This window comes from Sinohyriopsis cumingii, chromosome 14 (assembly GCF_028554795.1).
Source record: "Sinohyriopsis cumingii isolate HCF-2022 chromosome 14, ASM2855479v2, whole genome shotgun sequence".
Taxonomy (NCBI): Eukaryota; Metazoa; Mollusca; class Bivalvia; order Unionida; family Unionidae; genus Sinohyriopsis; species Sinohyriopsis cumingii.
In genome coordinates this window covers 47,033,252-47,060,269 of record NC_142974.1, presented here as the reverse complement: position 1 = coordinate 47,060,269, position 27,018 = coordinate 47,033,252, and the positions used below count along the sequence as shown (strand labels likewise).

Here is a 27,018-nt window from a genome sequence, read left to right as displayed (position 1 = left end):
AGGGGGAGAGAGAAGGGAATGGAGGGGGAGAGATGGGGGGAGAGAGAGGGGGAGAGAAGGGGAGGGAGAGAGGGGAAGGGAGAGAGGGAGTATATCTTTACAGTATCTAAAATGTCCTTGCTTGTATGCATAAAATGTGTGGACATTCGGAAAAGGAGAGATTGATCCTCCTAAACAATACGATATTATTCTTAGCATGGAAATGTTGCTCCCATGTATTATTCTGCAGTAATGGTGCTTTGTAGCATTAACTATAACTGTGCATAGCATCAGCATGACCTCATAGTAAGATACGCTTTATGCACGAGTTGACTTGGGATAATTACTGTCCCACAGTAAGAAGTGTCCTAATGAGGATGTAAGCCTTAGCATACAAATTTTTGAGTATTGATAAAAATATTATTCGAGTAAAACAAACAAAACATCTTTGTCAGTGAACATCTTTTTAACAAATATTCTGTTCCAGAAAACAAATCCAAACATTCAAACAAATTTGCATAAGGAGTAATTTCTACAGAAATCTGGGGGCTTAAAGCGCTTTAATGATTGTATACATATTACACTCAAGTTAGCAGGAAACTTTTTTCTTTCATGATGGTTGCTCCACGAATAATATGGATGTACATGTATCACCATCTTCACTTAGAGGAAACAATAGCCACGTACAAAGCATGTGATAAGATTGGAGCGAATTATAAACGTATTGCATAATTTGTATATGGTTTAAAATTCACTGCTTCTCTGTGTAAAATATGCGGATATTCGGAGAAAATTTATGCAGCAGAGCTGTTAAAAGCCAGACAGAAATCTTAAATTGTCTTCACAAGTGTAACATTAAACAACATCACATTTAATTAAGTTTTCTTAATTCAATATGGCGTTTCTAAACTTTCTGTGCAAAGGATATAAATCCTGGCACATCAATGCAAAATATAAATATTACAAGTAATAAATCAAACGTCTCTTTTGTATTTCCGAGTTTTAAAGTAACTGGTATATTCTAATACTTTCCACTGTTCTACATGACTGTATTTTACGCTTTCTCCCAATATTACCGAGGACAGCGTAGGGTACTTTTCAAGTACTAATACAAACGATGAGTACACTTTTATTTCCTTTAAACACCGGGGATGTTGTGACGTCCTGTGTTGTGCATCCTTTCGTACTTTTTCCCCTTAAGGAAGTCCCAATATGTTGGGTGGAAGAGGGTCGTCGCAGAATTTGGGTAATACCATTTTTGCACACTCAAAAATGTGGTGTAAATTGTTCAAGGGCAAAGATGACAATGAATTGATCAAAAGTTTGAGAGTAGTCTCTGTAAAAGCTTTCTCGCATGAGAGGGTAGAATTTCCTTGAGTCTAATTGCCATTAATCCACCTCTTCTAAAATCATTTTTTTAAAATTGCTCTCTAAATCACTGTTTTAAAATTATCTGTAATATGTGCTTTCTTTTAACCATATGGTAACCACGGTAATCATGTGCATAGGAGGTACTATTGCCCCCCACCATCCACCCACCACGCCAGTGGACGTAGGTGTCTCCGGAAGTAGGTCAGAGCGCAATATTTTCAAAAAATACAACTACAATGCAATTTCTCTGGACACTTTTCACCAATATGTATGTCTGTAATAGAAGTCGAAACACACAATATACAAAATACATACAGGCCAATGACCCATGCCTGTGGATCGATATGGATTCTGTCTGAAAAAAAATTATGTACAAAAATTTCCATAGGAATAAAAAAAATAACAGCAAAATTTAACTTAAATTATGAGGTCAAGACAATGCTATCCTCAACTACGTCATCAATCAATAATAAATTCTAACGTTATATAACATGACGAATCAATTTAGTTAACAATGTGTTGAACAAATAAAGGAAGTAATATATTATGGTGGGTTTGCTCTTCATTCGCATTCGCAAATCCCTTTCTTTTCATAATCATCTTAAACAAATCTCTTCTGGAAAAACCATTTACGTTATGAGGATTATGAGATAAACTTTTTTATATTTTTTCCCTAAAGATTATGAGATTAACTTTTACTATAGATATATTTTGTTTTCCTAAAAGGAATTATTTGCATAATCTGACAATGTTATAAGCATTCATAGGTAGAAAACCGTTATTTCTTTATGGAAAAAAAAAAACATACAAATTGCTCTTTACAAACCTGACTTTCAGTTTAAATTTATTCATTACATTTTGTGAATAAGAAATTCAATCTTGATTACGAATACCTACAAATTTTACTTGAAATAATATGTTGTTAGTTTACTATCTCCAATAACTGCTTAGTCACTATAATCTTACATAAAGAATCGAACAAACGATATACAATTCTATACAGAATCATAATACATTACCTGTACAAAATACACTTTGTAATGTGATATATACATGCAAGCCAGACAAAACGTTTTAAGTCGAGTAAGATTATTAAGTCACTTTAAAAATGGAATTGAATAGCTTGTCGCAATGCCAGTTCAATACATGTTTATTCTGTTTAAATGGGACATTCAAATCCTGACTCGAACGGCATTTAATGATAAGAGACCAGGAATAGATCTGACAAGGCAAATAAGCAGAATAAAGCATATACACAGGTAATGTGTGACAGTGGTGGTGCTGCCAACAACATACATCAGAAACTTAAAACTAACAAGTAAAAAGGCAAGTCAGTGTTGTTCATGTCCTAGGTCTGCTCTCATCATCACTGGAACTTTTGAATCATCAGACACACCACCACTAAACCCTTTCAAAAGTTACCCAACAATGGAAACCCATCACAAGAAGGCTTTACAGAAGATGCATGCGGTTCTCTGTGATGAGTTGGAATTAGACGCAGACCTAGAGGCCAATTTTGTGCAGTATGGACTCTTCTCAGAGGCCAAGCTCGAGGAAATCAAGGTAAACAGTTGTACAGTTTGATCGTCTATAAGCATGTTTGTTTTGTTTTGTTTTTGTTTTTATTGTTATCGAAACAAAATTATATCCCAACATTCATCATGTTCTTAGCGCAGTTAACATCTATTTTTGATTACCCTGAAACAATTTTTAATGGTTGTTTGATTCTAAGTAATGTTTTAAAAAAGTCTCCGTTTCATTCTTACTGAAAGTGTGAGGCGTAAAATATATTTTAGTTAATGTCTGCAATAATTAATGACAGTACTCTTTTTCTGTGTCACATTAACTTCTCAAAATATCGGCTTTGAAATGTATGTAAAATTTTACGGTTATATTCATACTCACTACACCTCCCAAGATCTGAGAGGACGTTTGCCTCCATTATTTCTTCTTCCCGATAAACATAAAAGCACAGGAAAGCTACTACTATTAAAACGTGTATATAAGATAAACAAGCATTATAAAGTGTGTGTGTTTATATATGAAATGCATCGAACAAGAATCAGGGTGTATCATTCATGAAATTAATACAGAACTGCCAAACATTACAGAGAAAGGAGCTAAGGGTTGCGTGGTAGTTCTGGAGATTCGCTACATTTCGTCCTGTTTACATAATTACACCAATTCTTAATTGTACATATTGCTCAAAATAGGTGAGCTACAACATAATTTTGAACTACTTCTAGAGCTAATAAAGATTCCAATTAACTTGACCATATTTGATTTTGACTAGGCGCACTTGCAGGGCCTACACTTATTGGTAGTCACTTCCTTTGATCCTATCCTAACCGGGTAAGACGTGAACATATATCGTCTTACCATGCCAACACGTTACGCGTATTTGGTTTTATGGTGTAAGTGGAGGTGATTACGTAAATACATAACCTTGTGTTGATGGGAGCGGGGGGGGGGGGAGCTGATGTATCTTAAGATTCTAGATGAATGGCTGAGTTTTGGACTACCCGATATTGTCAACATGCTTGAAGGGACAGTGTAGCCGATTTTGAAAGGGATTCATAAATATTATCTTTACTCAAATAAACTAAACCAGCTAGTAATTTCCATGCTTTCTTCGAACTCGAAGGACGAACAAATGCTATCTTATGAACAATTTATGTTGCACAAGCTAAAACGAAATGTCTGCAGGAAATGTTCTAACTGCTGCGCGCTCATATTTGTGTCTGGGGGTGGGATCCCTTGCTCTGACTGGAGATGCATTTTTTATATTTATCGCACTAGAAATATATATTTATTGTCACATATTATTTATTGAAATTACAAGAAAATTAAAAGCATCAGCCGAGAAATTGACATAAAAAGGAAACAAAGAATTTTACAATAGATACTGCAGTATAAACATAAACCAAAGAAATCTGTAAGGCCATTACTTCGCAATATTTCCTAAAACAACTTTTGTAAATTGTATTCATAAAAGGCAACAATAATACCAAAGTTCTACAAACACGATTATCGTTAGAAACTAGAAACTTTATAACAAGGTATGCAAAACAATAAGATGACGTACCAGCTATTTTGCAAACGTTTTTCCAAAATATTTCCTTTTCAAATTTAAAAAATAAAGATATAACGAAAATCACATTTTATGCAATAGCAATGTAATTTCCTGTTTTCATATTTTTTTATTCAAAACATTCTTTGCGACATAGTTACATTTTTAAAAAATGACGAGCTTTCCAGGAAAACGTGTAAGGGATCAGATGTTATGTGCTGTATCGTGGCACTGTCCTCTCTTATATTTATTAATTATTTGCCCCTAAATTATTTATACGCACTTTTTAAGTTTACACTAGTAAACAATGTCAGGTGTTTCTGATCTTGTACAAGTCTTAATAGTCATTATACAAATAGAATGTAATTAATACAGGTTATGTATGCAATCATCCCTTGTTTTTATCTTGACCTAAGACCTTTTGTCCCACTGACCTCAATTTTTCTTTTAAAACACAATTTGTAATTTCTTTGACAATTTGCCCATGAGAAATGAGGTTAAGCCTTTTCAAGCCTAGTTCAGAACCCAATTCTGACGTGATGTCAATAATTTACTTGCTACTGATTTGAAGTCTGGTACTATATTAGTAATTTTTCATGAATTTGTATTTCAATATTCCTTCCACTAATTTAGATAAATTTGGCATTATGTAATAAAAATATATTGAAAAACTATTCTTTAACAAAATAATTATAAAAATATAATTCACTACGTATACATTTATTTGTGCAATACGTGTATTTGCCAGGTGCCATCCTATGTCAACGAAAGTGTTTATACACATATGTATTGTGTCTGAATCTCAAGGCCATCGGAAATTCTATATACTTAAAATTTTATGGTCAATAAAAGCGTCTCATTTTTGCATTGCATGTACAGGTTTCGTGTAAACTGATTAAAACGTCTATAAAATCTGACAAGGTGATTCCATTTCAGTTAGCATTCTTTTTCTTTTATCATGGAATTAAAGGCATTTTCAAAGCTTTTGGAATCTGACACAAAATCTGTGCTTTGATAGAAACAAATTTTAAAAATGAAAACAAAATATTAGAATAGAAATTATAAACTTCTCGATAATCACTGACTCGTTTTACATTTAAATATAAATTCGTCAAAGCAGCACTACGAAATAATATTACACATAGACATAAGTCACAAATAAACACGATGTTTGCTGATCAGTTTTACAATCTTGTTCATAATATTCTATTGCAGGCGGAAAATACAAATAAGCGACGCATTCTGAGGATGTTGAAGGCGTTACAACATCGAGGGCTAAAAACATTTGATAAATTTTTTATCTGCATTCAGGACCATTATTCGTGGCTAGCAGACCAACTTCGCATAAGCTATCAACAGGAAGTGAACAACACAGCGCCATCATCTGCTGACCTTGCTCTAAAGCGCAAGGTAGAGCTGTTCGTGCAAAACAAGTTTGGAGACAGCAAAAAACTTAATAAACAAGTCAAACAAGAAATCTCAAACTTTCTCTTATTGCATCTTCGACAGCAACCACGCCTGTTTTCTGATGACAGTCATTCAGAAAATCACGAGCAAGAGATCCTAAGGAAAGTATTCTCCATGCTAACTAATGAGAAAACAAATGGTGACAGCACAGAACCCTTTAGAATACCCGAGGAAGTGTCACTAGATATGATAGCAAGCGAGATATCCCGCATGTCCGAACAGCTTAGAACTTTGGAAAGGCAGTTAGATTATTACAAAACTCTAGACATCAGCGACAAAACAAGATCTTTAGACGAAATTGCGAAGGATCTAGCCACTCAAAATGAGTTTATACTAAAAGCCACCCAAGAGGAAATAGCTCACCTTGAAAGAGAGCTACAACAAAAAAATAGAACTATCCAAGAACATAGCAAAATAATACAACAACTGAATTCTCAAATCGAAGATCTGAACAAGACGTGTAAACAGCTTAAGCAAATAAATTCCCATCATCAACAAAGCACATTTTCCAAATCGAATGATTTCCAAAGGCTGTCACTACAAAAAATTGACTTAGCGCATGAGGAAGACCAGAACACTAGCTCAAGATCTGACTTACTGAATGAGGAAGCCCCTAACACTAGCACAAGATCTGAAGTCATGAAAATTAGGACAAAATTGCCCAGTATACATCCCAAGAAAAATACTCAAACGAAGCGAGGCAAGCATGACTGGAAAAGTTTTCCTTATGGCATAGGTGTCCATAATCAATCAAGTACACACCACAAAATGTGGAAATATTGATTAGCACGAAAAACTGAATTACGATACTCTCAGGCATTATCTTATAAACTGCTTTAAATCTCTGTTATGTTTGACAGGCCATTGCCATAGTTACATCAAAAACTGTCACAAGAAAATTATTACATCGAAATTGTACACAAGTGTATTTTATCAAACAATACTGTGAAAACCTGAGAAAAATAATTGTATACAAATCGTTACATTAAGTATTTAAAGGTCCTGTACAATTTACTGGGATCTGACTAAAGAAATAGAAATAAAGAGCATACAAAGAAAAATTATGATGTAAAAACATATCAACTGATGGAATATAATGGAAAAGGAACATTCTGGAGAAATAAAATATAAATTTAACAGAAAAATGGAAAAACTAAACTTGATTTATATGGAAATTGGAACCAATTAAAACTTGAGAAACTAGAATAATTTGAATTAGGTTGTTTAGTGGATACTTTGAAAAAAATATGCAAAAATACTTCATTATCATACAGAGACTGAATCTTATGGATTCTAGTACCATAGCCAAGATATGAATAATTCCCATTTCCCAAAAGCACACGAGTTCAAGATCATAATATTTTTGACAAATATTATGATCATTACATGGTCTTTCAAAGCATGTGACACAAACTGAATTTTTCACTGGGTTCAGTTCTTCACTTTTAGACCATGAAACATATGCTGCCCTTTTCATGTACACAAAAATGTTTTTAACTATAAAGGTCAAAATCCACTGGCATCAATGACATATCAAGCAATATTACCACCTGCCCATACGGAAGAATCGCTTTGCATATCCTGGTAAACTTCGTAAGCATTCATTCCATAAACGAGAAATTTCCATTAATCTCCTTATGAAAGGTCTCCATCAGCACTGTTAACATATGGATCTTAAAACGGGAATATATCCAAGACATTTAAGGTAAACAGAATTACCTACGGCTTAACCAGTAAAATGTCACATACAGTGTACTTATACAACCATGGTTGGATATGGTAGTAAGAGTCTCCATTCATCAGGCAGCAGCTGTGAAGACTCAAAAACACCGTAGTACAACATAAGTCATGTTATTTATGATGAAATAGTCATGGTTACAATCATTTAGTGTTATAGTTATTTATAATTAAGTTATTGTTACAATTTAATGTTATAATTATTTATAATTAACAGTTATTGTTATAAAAATTTAATGTTTAGTGTTATTTTCGTTGTGTTAAATTGTTATATTCTTAATTGATTCTGTTTCATAGATCTGCATCAGTGCAGAAATTTAATAATAGATTCTGTTTCATTTCTTAGAAAACCAAGCAGTTTTTTCGGGGGGGGGGGGGGGGGGAAGTTGATCAGCAGTGCAGTGCAGGTGTTAGGTGAGGATTATCCCGACATCTGGGGTTTTATCTGTAATGAAAATATTCTCCTCCTGCTTATATCCAGTTTTAATGACCACTTATTCAAAGAGGTAACTTATTTACATGAGCTAAACGTGGGGATTTACAACTCCACTTGCACAACTCCACGGACAAACTCAAATTCTGTTCAGACAAGCCCAGATTTGCATGACACTAACCAATAAAACAGAGTCTGATCATTAGTCATATAGTAAACTACAGTAACTCAATGTGAGCTAATTTACCAACAGGGGGTCATGTTAAATTCCTAATGCTTTATGTTTTGGAAGATTTATACCCTGCAATTTCACCCCAAAACATGTATTAGCATCTTTATTTTGCATTTCTATGTAGCACATTCTATTTCTTGTGCAAACCTGGCTACAGTTTCCTTCATCTATTGTATGCATTATTTCCATCTTGTAGTCAATATCAAGGTCACACTCACATCTTCTCATGTATATATGACAAAATGAATATTTGTTATATAAAAGCAAGTTGACAAATAAAGAATATATATTTTCGTTTTAACTAATCAGTTAGACTGTAATCTTAATATTTGTACCTATCAGGGATTTGCCAACTTTCCATTCCTAAGAAGCCTCAGACAGTCTGTCATATTTACTGACTCCAAACAATTAGCTTTTCATAGAAGGTTTTGATACATGTTGCCGGTTTTATGGCAAGTAGGTGTTAATTACTAAAAATACAACTCGTGAGACTTTATTGAGAGGTGTATGCTGGAAAATAAAAAGCCTTCATCTCAAATGATTAATTACCAGGAAGATTTCATTCAACGCGTGATTGATGTTTGGAAAATGTAGCACCCATGTGTGGCACTTGTATGTTCATTTGTACAACAGTTACAGGAGGTTCGAAACATAATTGTTGGAAAATAATTAAAGTCACAAATATAAGTGTTCTCAAATTATTCAGTCTTCACTGAAATTTCTAATCTCAGGAACATTGTTTTCATAATTTATGGCATGAATTTTTAAAAACAAAAACCAATGCTGTTTCAGCAATATACGGATCATTGAAGTTACATATGTATGAATATGAAGGTTATCACCTCTTTAGATGATACATTTCTTACTCGTTTATCCAAAGAATGAAATCTGAAATAAAATTATACAGTATCTGCTTCAGAAAAATATTCACACACACACACAACCACAAACACTCATATCTGCCCATGGTCCTTGACAGGCCATGTTCACTGAAATCAAACTGCACTGTATTTGCATTCCTTGTAGAACTTCTACAATATTTTCAATGCATCTTCGTGTTTTAAAGTCAAAATAAACACACTGCTGTAAATTTTTCTGTTTGTTTCTACACAACTACAATTTTACATACATCTGTAAAATTATTGTGAAATGTTTCAGAAAACTTTCATTATTAAATTTTATATTAATTTATAATTTTGTGACATGTCATTTCTCAGTGATGACTGATAACAGTTTTATTGGTTATAATCTTCCTTGGTGCCAAATTGTTAACACATTAGTAAAAACTTTACTCTTGCTGGATATATTGTATTATCCAAAACCGAATAAAATTTTATGAAAACAGCTTAGAGTTGTATTTTTTTAAGTTGAAACACTATAATGCATATGAATAAATGCAGTTTCCTACAAATTTACTACTGTTTTTCAGATGTGATATTTTTCCTGACTTGGTAGACAGTGAACAAAGTTGTTATGCAAATGTTGTCCATGTATCAAATGACTTTATAACCCTAATGCCCCATACTTTTGTTAAACTGATATGTGCCAAATCTAAAAACAATCCACGTGTGTGAACAGAAGATATAGCCTCTTCTTATTATAACCTGTGACCTCCTTGATTTACGTCTATTGGTAATCTGTCCCTGATGATGCTTCTCTGAGCAGTCGAGTAAAATTACACTGATTAAAACACACTCTTGCTTTCCATGGCAAGAGGTCTCATGTTGTTACACCAACAAACACACATACAGAGTTAAATTTCTATACAACTGTGCTGGTCAGACAATATTCACATGGGCTTGCATCTTTCTTTCCATGATCTCTGCACAACTGGCCAAGTTTATAATAATGATGATGATAATGCAATGCCCCCAACCCAGTGAGACCCCTCTTGAAATAAGTCATAGCAGATTAAAGGCCTGGTGTCAGGATAATGTGACAGGGTGAGCCATCATGCTACATGTCTGCATCATGATGACCCAGTGCTAGACATCACTATAAACTGCCAATACCCCATTGCTAGACATCACTATGAACTGCCAATGCCCCAGTGCTAGACCACTATAAACTGCCAATGCCCCAGTGCTAGACATCACTATGAACTGCCAATGCCCCAATGCTAGACATCACTATGAACTGCCAATGCCCCAGTGCTGGACATCACAATGAACTGCCAATGCCCCAGTGCTAGACATCACTATAAACTGACAATGCCCCAGTGCTAGACATCACTACGAACTGCCAATGCCCCAGTGCTAGACATCACTATGAACTGCCAATGCCAGTGCTAGACATCACTATGAACTGCCAATGCCCCAGTGCTAGACATCACTATGAACTGCCAATGCCCCAGTGCTAGACATCACTATGAACTGCCAATGCCACAGTGCTAGACATCACTATAAACTGCCACTCTGCAAATATCATGGCAAGAAGACTGAAACCTTTTTAAGCCACATTACAAATCCAATTCACACACACACATGCAGAAACCATTTTTCTTGTATCAGTCACCCTGACCTTTGACCCTAAGAGCAATAGGTGTAAGCCATCCACAAACTTTGCTAAAGATGCATGTTTGAGAACTGAAATTTTCTGCAGAAACCATTTTTCTTGTATCAGTCACCCTGACCTTTGACCCTAAGAGTAACAGGTGTAAGCCATCTACAAACTTTGCTAAAGATGCATGTTTAAGAACTGAAATTTTCTGCAGAAACCATTTTTGCAGCCAGTGATCATGACCATTGATCTATCAGGTTTCAAAATTTAATTCTAGTCTTGAAGAACAGAAATCTTCAACTGCCTGAACAAAGTTTGAAGTGATCAAATCTGAAGAACACCACCCACTACATTGCACTGAATCGATTTCTAACCTGTTCCATGTGCTAACCTCTACAAAGTTTAGTCAACATCAGACATGTATGAATAAAGTTATGGTGCAGTAAGTTTTTATTCTTTACCACAGTGAAATTGTTCTTTGACCTTGTGACCCCACAATCAATCTTCCCGACTCCCAAGTGTAAGCCATTCATTTGGTTGAGGTCTGTGATGTGTGGCATAACTAGAGTTATTTTGTGGAAATCATTTTTCTCTTGCAATAGGTATCGTTGGCCTTGACCCCATGATTATTTTGCTTCTTTCTTTCTTCAAGTTATCAACAAGGATTCATTCATCTCTAAGATGTAAAACTAATATTACTGTGCTGAAACCATTATCTTTTTTGAGACATTAATTCTGGCCCTTTGATCTAAAGAAAATCAATCAACTTCTTTCTCTAGAGCAGTGGTGGTCAACATACAGCAAGTATAAAATTTCAATCTAGCCCACCAGGACTGCTAGCAGTTGAGGAAACAACTGATTGTGAGGTAATTTCATTAATAAAGTAGAAACATGAAACCAATGCAGACTTACAAATTTTTTTGGAGTATCCCCCCCCTCATGAAAATTATTGCCCACGCTGTTCTATAGCAACTAGGGTGGGAAGCCTGAGTAAAGAAAGGGGTAAGTAGCAATTTTCTCACATCAACATTTTACAAACTGGCCAGCTGTGGTATGGTGGGTAGTTGAGGAAAAAAACTGGCTCTCAGTGCCCTAGCCCCCACTTATGGGCCTCTGTTGTTCACTCAAACATTGCGGTTTTCACTAGAAAATATTTACATATCTCAATAAAGACCCTGTATTTAAATGATTTTACCATCATCTTTTAACATATTTACTCTTTATCTCTACACGCTATATTTAGAGGATTTTACATTTTTAAAGATTTTTCTTTTTTATTTACAAACTTTTTTACAGGATTTTAACATTTATAGCTTTTAATTGTATTTGTTGGAGTACAAGTTTATGGTTATTAAGGGCATATCCTACTTTTCAGGTATTTTGACATTTTCATTTTTAGAGGTTAACATTTGACCTTTATCATGAGAATTGTGCGGAGCTGCCATCAGACATGATTTAGGTATCCCACAAAAAAAGCTGAAAATTTGAAAGGGGGGTTTGGTGGTCCTCCCCCAATAGGGTCTCGAGGGGCAGCTCATTTTACAATCATAACAAACTGCTCTTGGTGCAACTTATGATCATAATATATAACAAAATAATCATTTGAAAAACTAACCAACTTAAAAAAAAAAAAATTCAACTTGAATAATTTCACAATATTTATTGTCACATGAATTTGTTCCACAATACTATTGGTGCTTAAGCTATTTCATGTGCATGTCAGTGTTCACATTGTAATTAACTCAATATAATTTCTCAATTTTTGCAGCAAATATATTATACTTCTCTCTTTTCATAACAAATCTGTAAAATAAACACCCAAGTACATCAACTATATACAAATAATCCCATACAGTCACTTGTCTTTTTCTCCAATGGACACAACCTGTTGATATTCCAGTTGAGCTATTTTTGCAGCTTTGGCAAAGATTTGTTTAGCCTTTCTTTTTAACTGACTTTTTTGGTTCAATATGCAACTTTTCTTTTCCTTCTCAATGAGAGCCTTTTTTTCCTTTCAGGCTGGTGCTTGCATTGGTGACAGACAGTGTGCATATTCGAACAGCGAGCTACATCTGTTCTCTCGTGCAAGAAATCTTAACTGCACTTTTCCAGATGCCTTCTGAGCTTCAATTTTCCGTATGCAGCTTCTTTTCTAGGTGTCATTCCAAAATTTTCCAACTGTGGCTAATGTAGAGCAGAGGTCACAAATGCCAGTCCTCTAATGTTCAGTTTTCTTATAAACTGACCAACATAATTTCTGTCGACTTTTCACTCTAGCCATTCCCATACATTTTTTTAATAACCTTTATCTAAACTTCTTGTGTTATGGTCTCTTTAAATAACTCTGGATGCCATTTTTTGTTGTTGCTGCAAGCATGCTTCTTCTTTCTATTGCCATTAGTTTCCATTACACGAAGATTAATTAGATGATTTAAACTTTTGACCAATCAGAATACTCTTTATGAGAGTTGAGGGCTAACTAATATATGGAACAAATACGTTACAAGGGTCATTGCAGAATGGGACCAAACAGACCGTTTTTAGAAATCCAGATCAGTGATGATTAAAAAAGAAGACCATATCAAGAAAAATCAGATTCAAGTCAGGAAAAAAGTGGAATTGCGCTTTAAAACAGAGAAAAATCATGTCTGTGCCATTAACAAATATGCCTATATACTTACTATGTTGATGCAAGCAAGATGAACTTGTGCAAAATGCTACAAATTATCTTGACAGTTAGTGCAAGTATTAGGGCAAGACAAGACAAAATTTGGACATCAATTTCATATGAGTGCAATTTTACTAACAGAACCAAAGTCTAAACCTGGAATCAAGCTGTCTGATTGGACAGAAATTTAATACCTGACACAAGGTTCACAAGCCAAATGTCTAGTCTTTTGAAGCTTGGAACATGACTGCAAAATATGGACCATGTCTGATGATGCCAATGCAAAAAGCAACCATAAAGCCGACTTCCTTTGACACGCTTGACAAGATTTGGTACAGCTACTCGGATTAAAATTCCTGGACATGGCCAAGCATTTGTATATTGCTCATGTTCATGCAAACTGTAGTCTGCAGCATTAAAACAAAACTGGATACAAATCAACTTTTGACTAATGTTTATTTAGTTAGCACATTAATAACATCAAAAACTCTGTCCAACTCATTTTTAATTTCATTCATCCATCACAAAACCCAAAACAAAATTTAATAAAGGTCTTCAAAAATAGAAACTTTCAATAACCTGTAAAAATCTAAAGTGATTTAAAAAAATTTGTGTGGGAAAATATATGCATTCTGACAAATGTTGGGTATCACAGTGTACCTCTTTGCATGGTAACAGCTTTTGATCTTTCTTCACCTCCAATTAATACTATCTAAATGTATTTACATCTAATCACCAATTACACTTAGGCTGAATTGGACTTTTGAAAGTGCAAATGTAACGTGTGAAAAAGTAATGCAATGCTAAAACCCTGTTATTTGAAATTTATTGCAAAAAACAAATTTATCTCGTGTCTTGTCAATGAAAAGGTCCACACCTAAATTGGTATCTATCTGTAAATCGACTTTTATGATACTGTAAACAAATTAAATTCTGGGTGGCAGTACAAAATATGAGGTTAAATATTTCTGTTGTTGGTTCTTATGGTACTTTCAACATATTAATTGGTTATATCATCCCAAGAAATTGCCGTTAAGTACCTTTTCCAAGGACAGACTGGGGCAGTTGATCTATACAGGCCAGGGTAGATATCGAACCCAAGTCCCTTGGATTTTGAGTCTTTTGATCCACTAAAAGACTGCAGTTCTTTGTCAAATATGGGCTGTAACCCAATTAAATTGTGATGCAAGTATGGGAAAATCAAACAAGACATTGGTGCTGTCAAATATAATGTCAATAAAAACTTGTGTTTAAATCTGTCCCAGGTGTTGTCATTGTAAACCTGACATAGATATAATCAACATAAGACCGACGTAGGTATTGTCAATATCAACCTGACGCATGTGTCTTCAATTTCAACCAGACACAAGTGTTTTTAACATAAATAAAACCTAGGTGTTATCAACCTGACACATGCGTTTTCAATATCAACATGACACAGGTGTTTTTAATATAAATGAAACCTAGGTGTTATCAACCAAAATCCCTTTCACTCAATTTTATTAATTTCAATACATAAAATCACTAGAAAGATTTCAGAACACAAGGGCAAATTATAAAGCCAAATAAGGACTGTAAATTGCCAAATTTCAACATAAACTGAGTCAAAATGAACAATATAACCAATATTAAATTTGGCTTCACCCGTGCAATCCATTCAAAGTAATTCATGATAAAAAAAGACTTTTAAAACTTACAAGGACTTGGTGTTACGTTATGATGGAAATTAATGAAAATCAAACTTTACTCATGTCCGTTAACATAAGGCCTAAGACCTGTCAATCTATCAATTTTTTTTTAAACAATAGTAATAAACAACATATTATGCCAGGATATACTATTCCATATGCGAATCTATTGCAAAACTTGGAAATTTATGTTAACATTTGCTTTTGCAAGTGTCAACCAGATTTTTTAAAAATGTTTTTGAAAAGTAAAATATATTTTCTTGTACAGCAGAATAAATGTATACTTACAAAATGCCTCCTTATTCAGCAGGTTTTGCATAGCATTATCTAACATATTAAATTCTATTTCTATGATACTACCAAATCTGCAAAAACTTTTTGTAAATTTACAGATGATCTGATATGTGTGCAAAATAATACAAAAATATAAAGAACAGCATATTATACACTGGCCCTGTGTTTAACAGTCCTCTATGTAGGCAGTGTTTTTGTCAATGACCGATGACCTATTAACCTTAAAATCAATAGGCCTCTTCCAAACATTAAGTGCTATTGAGCAAAACCTAATTTTGGGTTACAATGACCAAGCCCTCCTCAAAGTCTAGTCAATGTACATGGTCTGGAATGGATAAATTTGAAAAGAAACCATTTTCTTCTTTTCCATACCCAATGATCTTATTCTTTTACCTTCTAACCTTGAAATCAATGGTTCTTAACCAAAGTGTGACTCATCCACATTTTTGTGCAGGTACATGATTCAACTATTACATTTTTTTTGTGCAGAAAACATTCACTTGTTTAAAGTGACCTTGACCTTTTGATCCTAAAATTATTTTGTTCTCCTCAAGTAAAAGCCATCCATAAAGTTTGGTCCAAGTCTCTGATGTAGAACTATGTTAATATTCAGAAATCATTTGGTCTTTTTTCAGTCAGTGATCTTATCTTTAATCTTTTGACCACCGAATCAATTCTTTTCCCAAAGTGCCAACTATCCAGAAAGTTTGGTAACAGTAGATGTGGAGAACTTGAGTTATTATATGCACAAATATCATAAAATAATATGTTCCATCTATGGCATGTATATAAAAAAACACTACTGTCCAAAGTTTATTACAATTACATCTAAACTATACTAATTAGATTTACAAGTGAAAAGACTTTTTTTAAAAACACAAGCAACTTCCAGTGTCTCACTTGCATTTGTACTCTGATATCGACCCCCACATCTAACATGCAAGCACTTTAACACAAATCATAATTACTGACATAGCAACCATTGTACATGTGATATACATCCTCAGACAGGTGACAAAAAAAATATAGAAAAAAGATATGCTGGAAATATTAAACTTTTAAAGGCTTCCATCTCAAGTTCCATCTTGCAAACCTAAATTTGAATAACAATACATGATCTTCCAGATGATATTCCAACACTACAGAGAATAACTTTTTTCTGTTGCTTCAGTGTTGAACAAAGTAGAGTTGATAACAATTCAAGTAAAGAATTGTTGGTTTGAATTCATTTCTATAATTCTGTCACCCAGTTTGAATTCTGACCACTTTAAAAAATAATTCACAACATCATGATTTGGGATTTGTTCATGAAACTTCAACATCAGATTTAAAAACTGTACAAAGGCTATTCAAGAAATTAATCAGCACTCACTTAAAGCAGTAAATGCTTATGTGGTACAGTCTACTGTTGAAAATGAAGCAAAAAAGCAAGCGATCTTCATCCTTGAACACTTTCCTTCCAAGTCATTGTTTTTTCATGGCACTCTGATCTCATACTGTATTTTTTCCAGGTTCTTTGAAGCACTGTCCTTCAGCAAACTCCTGGAAAAATAGACAAAATGGGTTTTACTTTTCAAATATGCTTATAGTTCATCCTGCATGTAGCCTAATTTATTAAATACTGATTATTGTTTGTAAAACATACATTCCATCACTGTAGGCATAAGACTCTAAATCTAAGTTTTCAAATATTTTATATAGATCTATGTTTGTAAAACATGCATGACACAAATGCAGACCAAAATATTCTGCCTAAAAATTGTAGAGAAATGTCAATTTGTTTTATAACTGCATGAGAAATGCAGGTCATCCATACAGGGTTTCCACACTTTTTACAACAAATTTTCTATTTTTTTTCCACATTTGCTCCTGGATGTTGTTGTTGTTGTGGGGTTTAACGCCATTTTTTAGCACACGACAGGCTATGCATGGCGGCCAGTATTAATGGTGGAGGAAGAACCCGGGAAAACCCGGGAAAGAACCACCAACCCACAAGAAGCTACTGGCATGCTTTCTCACATACCCACAATGGCTAAATCTGAGACTCGAACCAGCGCAGACAGAGGTGAGATGGTAGTGATCCGTAACGGAGAATGCTTTTAGACCACTTGGCGACTCAGCAGGGCCCCTTGCTCCTGGATGAAATTAATTATTATTTTCAAGTTTTTACACATACCCCTTACTGCACAGAAGCAATAACAAAATGTCTTTAAAAAATGCCAATTTTAAAAATCAAAAGTTGTTTGCGTGGAGACTTCCAAAACATCTGAATTAGACACCCAGACCATGTACGAATCTGTAGAATGTAACACTGAAATTCACATAAATTCTACAACTCATTTAAATTTATAAAATAAAAATACTTTTTTTCTCTGCACATATTGGTTAAAAAAAGTATTTTAGAATAAGGTTACTTTCAATTTTGACCAAAATAATCTTGTTCTCTCAGTACATTCACCACAAATGACTCATTAAGATGACAACAAAATTCAATTAACTAATCCGATCTTTCATAGCCAACTCTGCATTCATTTCAAAATCTAGATAATCAAATGTGGTTGCCTCCAAACAAAAAAAAAATTTGGTATTATCTGACCATGTATGACTGACAGATCAAGCATCAATGGACAAATCGCTGATTTAGTATCATTACGGTGCCAACATGAAGATGGGAGATTAGAATTTCTAAGCAGTTTATATCAGACACAATCAAAATACAAACAGTTTAATTCATGATTTATTATTTGGGCATTTTATATTTGAATATGAACCCAGAGTAACGAATGTCATCAAAAAGCCGAGTTCATTAGATCTACTTATCTAAGGTGGTTGAGTTTATTTCCCACTTCATTTCCCACCATATCCCCACCGAGGGTGATAGATTTTGTTGTACAATTGACAATAATAAGTACCAGGAATAAAGAATACATGCTCAAATTGGACATTTAAAAACCCTTTCCTGCCTTCAATACATATTTAGCTTTTGCATAAAGCCAAACTTTAATTGGTCACCTGATTATCTTTATATATTAGTTGCACTGTAGCATCTTCATCATTAGGATCATCACAACCACTACCACCACATCATTAACACATTCAACCCCACCACCACCACAATCATCTTCATTCTTATCATTGTCATCATCTCAAGCTCCAACAAGTCATGTGTTATGTCTTTTCATTTAATTTCTTTGAGATTCACTGGAGTACATGTTATAAATAAACAAATCTGTTAACAATGAATACTTCAGCAACAACTGCCTGCAAGCAAAATAAAATCTATTAAGAACAATAAGGCATGCAAATGAAACTTACCTCAAAATCCGAAGCCTGTCAAGAGATTCTTCAAAATCCTTAGCTTTCTCTACTGCTACCTTAATTACCTGCAAGAGAATGAGAAGCAACTAGATATGGCCTGGTAAAGCATATAGGCTCTAAAACATAAAATTCACAATAAAAATACTAAAAATGTCAAATGATACACAAGTCTTGTGACTTTTACCTACAATGACCTTGACCTCTGAACTAGGGACTTGACAACTGTATAAAGTGTGGACATTGCATATAGTTTCATCAAAATATTTGAAGGGGTTAAAAAGTGACAAACTCATATTTTTTCTCATGATCTGAATCTGGCCTTGCAGTAGGCAGCGTGGCTACCACCAAACTCTTCAGAAATGATGTATGAAGATTTTCAGTGGTTTTAAACTTTTACTGTCCAAACAAGGATACAAGGCAAAGTTACAGTTAAGAATCCTGACAAGGATACATGTTTGAGTCACAGATATGGTCCACAAAAAGATATAAGACAGAGTTACAGTCCAGAAAAAGATACAAGGCAGAGTTACAGCTACAGTCCAGAAAAGGAAACAAGTCAAAATTACAGTTATAGGCCAGACAAGGAAACAAGTCAAAATTACAGTTATAGGCCAGACAAGGATACAAATGACAGCAAAAGCTGAAGTTACAGTTTGGACATGGATACAAGTTATGAATCACGTTTTCCCTTGCTATGACCTTCAGGGTGTATTTTGTATTCCTTGCTATGACCTTCAGGGCATATTTTGTATTCCTTGCTATGACCTTCGGTGTGTATTTTGTATTCCTTGCTATGACCTTCGGGGTGTATTTTGTATTTCTTGCTATGACCTTCAGAGTGTATTTTGTATTCCTTGCTATGACCTTCAGCGGGTTAGCTATATTATTTGACGTAACACATAAATGGTTAAAATTTCAGTAAAATTTCTTCAGGACAAATTGCAATTACATTCTCATGTCATGATCTTCACCATGAGGCAGGGGCTGTGGCTATGAAGCACAATACACTGTAGTCATGAGATACACTGCAAAATCTCTGCTACGAGTAACCACCTATCATTTGTGTACAAAATCATCATCAACTGTAAAAGTTACTACATGCAAACACTGGCCTAAGTGGCCATCTGTTGAACAAGACCAGCATCCACAATTTTAAGGCAATCATCTTGGCTATCAAGGACACTATCGCAAAACCAAATATAAACACTTACAGAGATGTGTTTAATCCATTGTAAACATGATAGCAGAGTTTATCCCACAGCTTGAAAGCATAATGTTCTAAATCAATATGCAATGAGAAGACTTGTATGCAAGACTGTAAATGAGAAAACACATTCATTTTAGCGAAGCAGTCATAAAAATCAGTTTAAATGTTCTTATTGCTTGTATATTGTGAATATATATATATATATATATATATATATATATATATATATATATATAAACTGTTAGGGTTTGAAAAACTATTTATCTAACCCAGGTTTGGAATATCAACTCCAGTTAATTCCAAAAATAATGCCACATGATGTTTGTCTAAGAAAGATAGTATGAAATGCCTCGATTGAAAGGCATTTCAATAGATAATGTGATATGAAAATTACCACCATTCAAAATCCAAGTACTGAAGATAGACACTGTGATGTGAAGATTACTACTATCTACCACCTTTTAAAAACCCTAGGATTAAGAGACACTGATGTGAATATTATCACCACCTAATAGTAATTCAAATCCCAGCAATAACATAGACACTGAGATGTGAAAGTTACCAGCAACCACTCCCATACAAACAATAGCATTAAAAAAGTGATACAAAGATAGCATCAACTACTACCATTCAAATCCTACCATTAAAATAGACAATAAAGCTTAACACATAGCTGCCAACCCCTGAGAACAAAACTACTGACTGCTTACGACAAAAATACTGATTTTCAGGAACAAATACTGAATATAAAATTTTTGATGCATATGTAACTATTTACAACATCTACAACCATCAGTAAAGTAGAACAGTACCTTACTTAATTTAATGTCTAAAATGCACATGTTGCACTCTTGCACCTTTTGAATGGGCACCCTCTTCTATTCGGGTGACCATTTAGTACAAAACACACACAGACAGGCTGTTTATATGAGCCTTTTCTACGCCTTGTTTTGTTTTTCATTACTGATTCCAATGTACCATCTTTCATTGATGATCTGAATTCTGTATGATTTTCTTACTCGACTGTTTTCGTTGTAGCACGCATAAACCTTTGCTATAAAATGAAAGAGAAAGGTTCATTTCTAAAAGAAATTTATTAAACTGAATTTCGATCAAATTACATCAAGGCTCTCTCTGGTATTTACATATGGCGCAAGTTCAGGCCGAGTTGTTGATGATGATGCAGCCACCTGATGTTTATTAGCTTTTTTGTGATCTTATATGTCAAGGGCACCTCCATGCCAAACAGCGAAATCACATAACACAATTTGCAAAATGTAAAGTTATTTACTTTACTAATGGTTTTACAAATCTAAACAGGTGGCACAATTGTACTTCCAGTTCTGTTTTCTCATTTTTTGTGGAGAAAATTCTGAATAAGCTGCTTTCCTTTTCGACTTGATTAGAAGTTGAATATTATGAAGATGAGACAGCGATAGCGGCAACTGTTTGAGAAATCCATTATGGTGGAGAAGGACAGGCATGGTAGCCTCAATTTCGAAAGAACTAATCATATTTTTTAACTCTATTCCTATATACATGTGATACATTTTCTAACAGAAAATGGAAACAGAAAATTGCAAGGAAATTTGAAATTATTTTTTTATATATTAAAAAAAGTATTTTTAGCAAGAAACCTTATATCTGCATTCAGGTCCAAAATATGGGACAAATATGGGAGAAACAGAACACTTGGCAGCTATGTTACCACCAAATACCACCATTTAACCATGCTGCACAAAAAGACTGATAAATACAGAGCTAAGTGACAAATAAACGAAGATGAGACTGGACTGCAATGCAAAATGCAGGCAACACTAACAAGCCATCACAGAACCAATTAATGAACAAAACAAAAAAATACAATTAAAATGCTCAGTAAAACTTATACAACTGACTTGGACACAATTGTTGGGTTTATACTTAAAAAATCAATCAAAAATACTTGAGCTAGACTGAGCTACTTACACTGTCAGGAATATTGGCCAACTTTGCAGCATTGAAGCCATAACTTTTAGGGCATGCTCCCTTGGAAAATTTGTACAGGAATGTGATTGTTTCCTGGCTTGGATCCTCTTCCTCATTCTCAACCATGCAAGCCTGCAATTAGCATGTGACAAAAAAGGTTGGAAAGGATTAAAATAAAATCTAATGCTTTATACATATTCTTTCTTTTTTCTTCAAAAGAGAAATAAGATCATTGTTAAAAATCTGATGTGATGTGATTTTTATTTTTAACGTAGCTTTAACAATTTTTCAGTCATATCGCTACGATATCTGCAATGTGGCAGTTTATAGTGATGTCTAGCACTGGGCCATCATGCCGCAGACATGTAGCATGATGTCCCACCCAGTCACATTATCCTGACACCAGGCCGACCAGTCCTAACACTAACCTCTTAATGCTGAATGCCAAGCATGGCAGCTGTTAGTACCATATTTTAAGTCTCTGGTATGACTCAGCCGGGGATCGAACCCACGACCTCCCGCATCCGAGGTGGACGCTCTAACTACTAGGCCACCAGAGCGGTTGTTAAAAATCTGAGATAGTGTTTGCATGCAAACTCTTTTGCTTGATCAAATATTACAACTTTCCTCTTGTAACATTTTTAACTGGATGGGTGAGAAACTCAAAACTCTGTTTTAAATCTCCAGACCAGGTAAGGTTAGTCACTTAAAAAAAGTTATCAAATTTTCCAATGAAAAAATACAACTCTTGAAATTAATATAGAACTTTTCCTTCAAACAATATATAAGTTCACTATTTTCGTGCAATACCAACTTGTATTCATTTCTTATTAGCAATGGCAACCACAGCTGATGGCACAATGGAATTATTTTGAACAAATCTGATACAGCTTTATGCAAGATTATTTTTTAATAGGAAGGTTTTGCTAAATTTTCTTCAGCAGTTTTTGAGAAGTCGAAAATACCCATTGTGAACTGGAGATGCTGTCAGGATGTCTGAAGCAAGATTACAGTGTTTCCCTTTATGCACATTTGTGCATCAGGGATGCACGCTGGAGAAAATTGACGCACACATTTTGTTTCTGTGCGTTTTTTTACGCAAAGGATTTTCATAATGTAATCAGGATTTTTTTTATACCCAATGCATTGGACGAGGGATGGCATCGTATATATTTCAAGCATAGGCATTGACTGGTTCCCCGCTTTATTTGTTCCTTGCCTTGCGCTCCTCTATTTCGTATAGCAGAGTGCAACGCAGGGAACATTCGAAACAATGAACCAGACTAGCATAGGCAATATTATGACGAGTAGCTTCCACTAATCTCGCGAGCTCTCACGCGATTTCCATCGAGCTCAGCAAGCTGTCATCTAGATGTTTAATCTCAATGCTTGTTGCACAAGAAAGTGATCTCCAGATTAAAACGACATGCACTAAAATCCATTAGCGAAGAAAGTGAAAGAAGCAGAACGCAGAAGAGTAACTGTGGATCTGACTTTAATGAAAAATGGAGAAAATAATAGCCTTGACTGGAATATGGTATTCATACATTAGAATTACTAGTGTGACTTATGATCGCGTGATTGCGAAGACTGCAAAAGTGAATAATCCTTTCGTAACAGGGTTTTAGAATTTTAAAAAATCTGCCCTCGTTCACCACAAGATATCTGGAGAACACATTATAACCCAAGACATTCTTTCACAACAAAGAAATCAGTAAACTTCCATTGACAAATGCGTTATTTGGATTACAAAGTCAGCAGGTCATTGCAGATTTTGTTGGTTTTTAACTTTGCTGCAATAAAAGATAGATCTTAAAGTTCAAGTATAACTTATTAGAAAGAAGATGAATCATTATCCTCCTTGATATTTGGATAAATATGTTCTAGGACGAAGTACAATGAACCCGATGATAGTACACATTTTATTAAAGGCAGTAATTTGACTGCCATCTTGTTTAAAAGATTTATTTGGTTTTTTGTATTGGCTTGTATGTACTGTGTTGGGCTATAATACTGCTTCATAATGATTATAAGGAGACTGTTAAAAGTACGACTTTAAAACAAAAATTAACCAATAAAATTATTCTTTGAATGGACAATGCATTTGTTTGTTAATTGTGCATGTTGGTTTATTTGTATGTTTAGAGAGAGAGAGAGAGTATGTTGTGCAAGTTGCAATATTCTATTTCAAGCTGAAAAAGTACAAGTCATATAAAAATTTGTCAGTACATTTTTGACCCCCATATTTTTTATTTGACCCCCAGTTCTGACACCAAGGTGGGCTTTTTTAACCTCAATTTTACACCCCTGGGGGATACACTGGATTACTCTCTTGTCATCAAAACTAGAAAATGAAGTGGGCAGGGGGAAAAAAAGCAGGGGAAGGGAGAGGACAGAATTGGGTTCTGTCCTCTCCCTACCCCTGCTTTTTTCACACTTCACTATTGGTCTTTGTTCCTGCTTCACTCTGTCTATTAATTTAAACCCTCATAAGATTCCCTCTCCAGCTATGTAAGAATTACTCTGTCATCTGTTTCTGGGCTTAATATGTTCCTTATCTGTTTTGTGCTGAGAATCCAATTTTGCAATCTACCCTCTTAAGGGAATATAACAGATGGGAAACTGTTCTTCATTGCTGTTTTGTACAATTTTCCACAGTTAATTGCACCGACGTATGGATACCTCTGCTATGAAGTGTGTATGACCTTGTAACTTGATTGGGTTATGTGAGAACTGAGGTACTAAAATTCAAATACTGATTTCCGATTGAAAAGGGTTATTTTCATCACAATTTTTACAACAACTACAAAACAAACTTCTTGTCTCGGTGTTGTGTTATAAGCATCTGTAATAACAACTACAAAACAAACCTCTTGTCTCGGTGTTGTGTTATAAGCATCTGTACTAACAGCTACAAAACAAACCTCTTGTCTCGGTGTTGTGTTATAAGCATCTGTACTAACAGCTACAAAACAAACCTCTTGTCTCGGTGTTGTGTTATAAGCATCTGTAATAACAGCTACAAAACAAACCTCTTGTCTCTGTGTTGTGTTATAAGCATCTGTACTAACAGCTACAAAATAAACCTCGTCTCGGTGTTGTGTTATAAGCATCTGTACTAACAGCTACAAAACAAACCACTTGTCTCGTTGTGTTATAAGCATCTGTATTAACAGCTACAAAACAAACCTCTTGTCTCGGTGTTGTGTTATAAGCATCTGTACTAACAGCTACAAAACAAACCTCTTGTCTTGGTGTCATGTTATAAGCATCTGTACTAACAGCTACACAAAACATCTCTTGTCTTGGTGTTGTGTTATAAGCATCTTTACTGTAACATCCAAGATTTCTGAAACTTTGTATCAATATTCGGTTTCTTCTTTGCCAGTTCATTTAACCCATCATCTGATATGGTTTTACAATTATTGTCAACCGTTTGGTGAGAAACTCCACTTGGTACTCAACTTTCATCTTTCTACCAATCACTGTGCTCATTCAAGACAACATTGAATCAATGTAGAAAAGAATCAGTAATTCTCTATCCAACCCTGCTCATCTATAATTTCAACTTCCAGAAATGGACCAAATTTCATGTATATGTTAGGAAAGGGCATCAGCTGCAGAACCCCACATTTTTATGATGTGAATAATCAGTGGGGTTTCCAAGTATTATTTGGTGTCAACTTGCATACTCACATGCCCATGGGAGGATCTATGAACTTGACAGATGAAGGGCTATACAATAGTGTGGCCAGGTAAGCTAAACTGTTTGAATTATGTGATGAAGAGACTTACCATGTGTCCTAGCCTGATATTTGGGTCATGTGAAAACTCCTCCACTAGTGAGTGATAGTGGGTTGAGAAAAGTGTACGACAGCGGATGTTCTGAGACAGTTCCTCGACCACAGAACAGGCAATGGCTGTACCATCATATGTAGCTGTACCTCGGCCTGTGAGGAAAGAATTATACTATCTTCAGTAGCAATAGCAGTACATTACAGTTGGTAATACATAAAATAAGTGGTAGTACCTGCAATAGCAGTGGTAGTACATGTAATAGCTGTGGTAGTAAATACAATAGTAGTGGTAGTACATGCAATAGCAGTGTTAATACATACAATAACAGTGGCAATACATGCAATAGCAGTGGTAATACATGCAATATCAATGATAGTACAGACAATAGCACCAGTAGAACATACAACAGCAGTGGTACTACTACAGAGAATAGCAGTGGTAGTACATCCAATAGCAATAGTAGCAGATTCAATAGCAGTGGTAATACATATACAATAGCAATGGTAGTACAGACAACAACAGTAGTAGTACATACAATAGCATTGGTAGTACATGCATTAGCAGTGGTACTATATGCAATAGCAGTTGTACTACATGAAATAGCAGTGGTAGTACATACAATAACAGCAGCAATAGATACAATAGCACTGGCAGTATATACAATAGCAGTAGCAGTACATACATGTACATACAGTACATACATGTACACACACACACGTGATTTGGATTTTTAATGTAGCTTTAACAATTGTTCAGTCATATCGCTACGATGTCTGCAGTGTGATAGCTTATAGTGATGTTTAGCACTGGGGCATCATGCTGCAGACATGTAGCATGATGTCCCACCCAGACACATTATCCTGACACCAGGCCAACCAGTCCTAACACTAACATCTTATTGCTGAGCACCAAGCAAGGCAGCTGTTAGTACCATTTTTGAAAGTCTTTGGTATGACTCGCCCGGGGGAACGAACAAATGACACCCCGCATCTGAGGCAGATGCTCTAACCAATAGGCCACCAGTCACATACAATACATACAATAGCAGTAGTAATAGATATAATAGCAGTTGTAGTATATGCAAAAGCAGTAATACTACATACAATAGTAGAGGTAATACATATAATAGCAGTGGTAGTACACATAACAGTGGTAGCACATACAATAGCATTAATAGTGCATGCAATAGCAGAGGAAGTACATACGATATCAGTGGTACTACATGTAACAGCAGTGGTATGCAATAGTAGTGGTAGTATATGCAATAGCAGTGGTACTACATACAACAG

The 27,018-nt window shown here is 34.8% G+C and overlaps 2 protein-coding genes across 3 annotated transcripts in view; one reads left to right on the top strand and one right to left on the bottom strand.

Annotated features, from left to right (window-relative positions):
- Positions 1-2,600: 2,600 nt before the first annotated feature.
- On the top strand, positions 2,601-9,633 carry LOC149783708 (uncharacterized). The gene is made up of 2 exons (XM_089931949.1): positions 2,601-2,913; positions 5,636-9,633. The coding sequence occupies exons 1-2, from the start codon at positions 2,779-2,781 to the stop codon at positions 6,668-6,670; spliced, it is 1,170 nt and encodes a 389-aa protein (XP_089788075.1). The 5' UTR covers positions 2,601-2,778; the 3' UTR covers positions 6,671-9,633.
- Positions 9,634-13,895: 4,262 nt separating this feature from the next.
- Positions 13,896-27,018, bottom strand: part of LOC149783707 (DNA mismatch repair protein Msh6-like) — a 73,072-nt gene continuing 59,949 nt past the window's right edge. For both annotated transcript variants that reach the window (XM_089931947.1, XM_089931948.1), the window contains exons 31-34: positions 25,727-25,881; positions 21,932-22,063; positions 18,754-18,821; positions 13,896-16,980 (exon numbers count right to left, since the gene is read on the bottom strand). In XM_089931947.1, the coding sequence (XP_089788073.1) occupies positions 16,914-16,980; positions 18,754-18,821; positions 21,932-22,063; positions 25,727-25,881 (422 nt within the window). In that variant the 3' untranslated portion in view covers positions 13,896-16,913. The remainder of the gene's footprint in view (positions 16,981-18,753; positions 18,822-21,931; positions 22,064-25,726; positions 25,882-27,018) is intronic.

Coding starts and splice junctions, on each gene's coding strand:
- LOC149783708 (XM_089931949.1), top strand. CDS start 2,779: ATGGAAACCCATCACAAGAAGGCTTTACAGAAGATGCATGCGGTTCTC. Junction 2,914..5,635: donor CCAAGCTCGAGGAAATCAAG/GTAAACAGTTGT, acceptor ATTCTATTGCAG/GCGGAAAATACAAATAAGCG.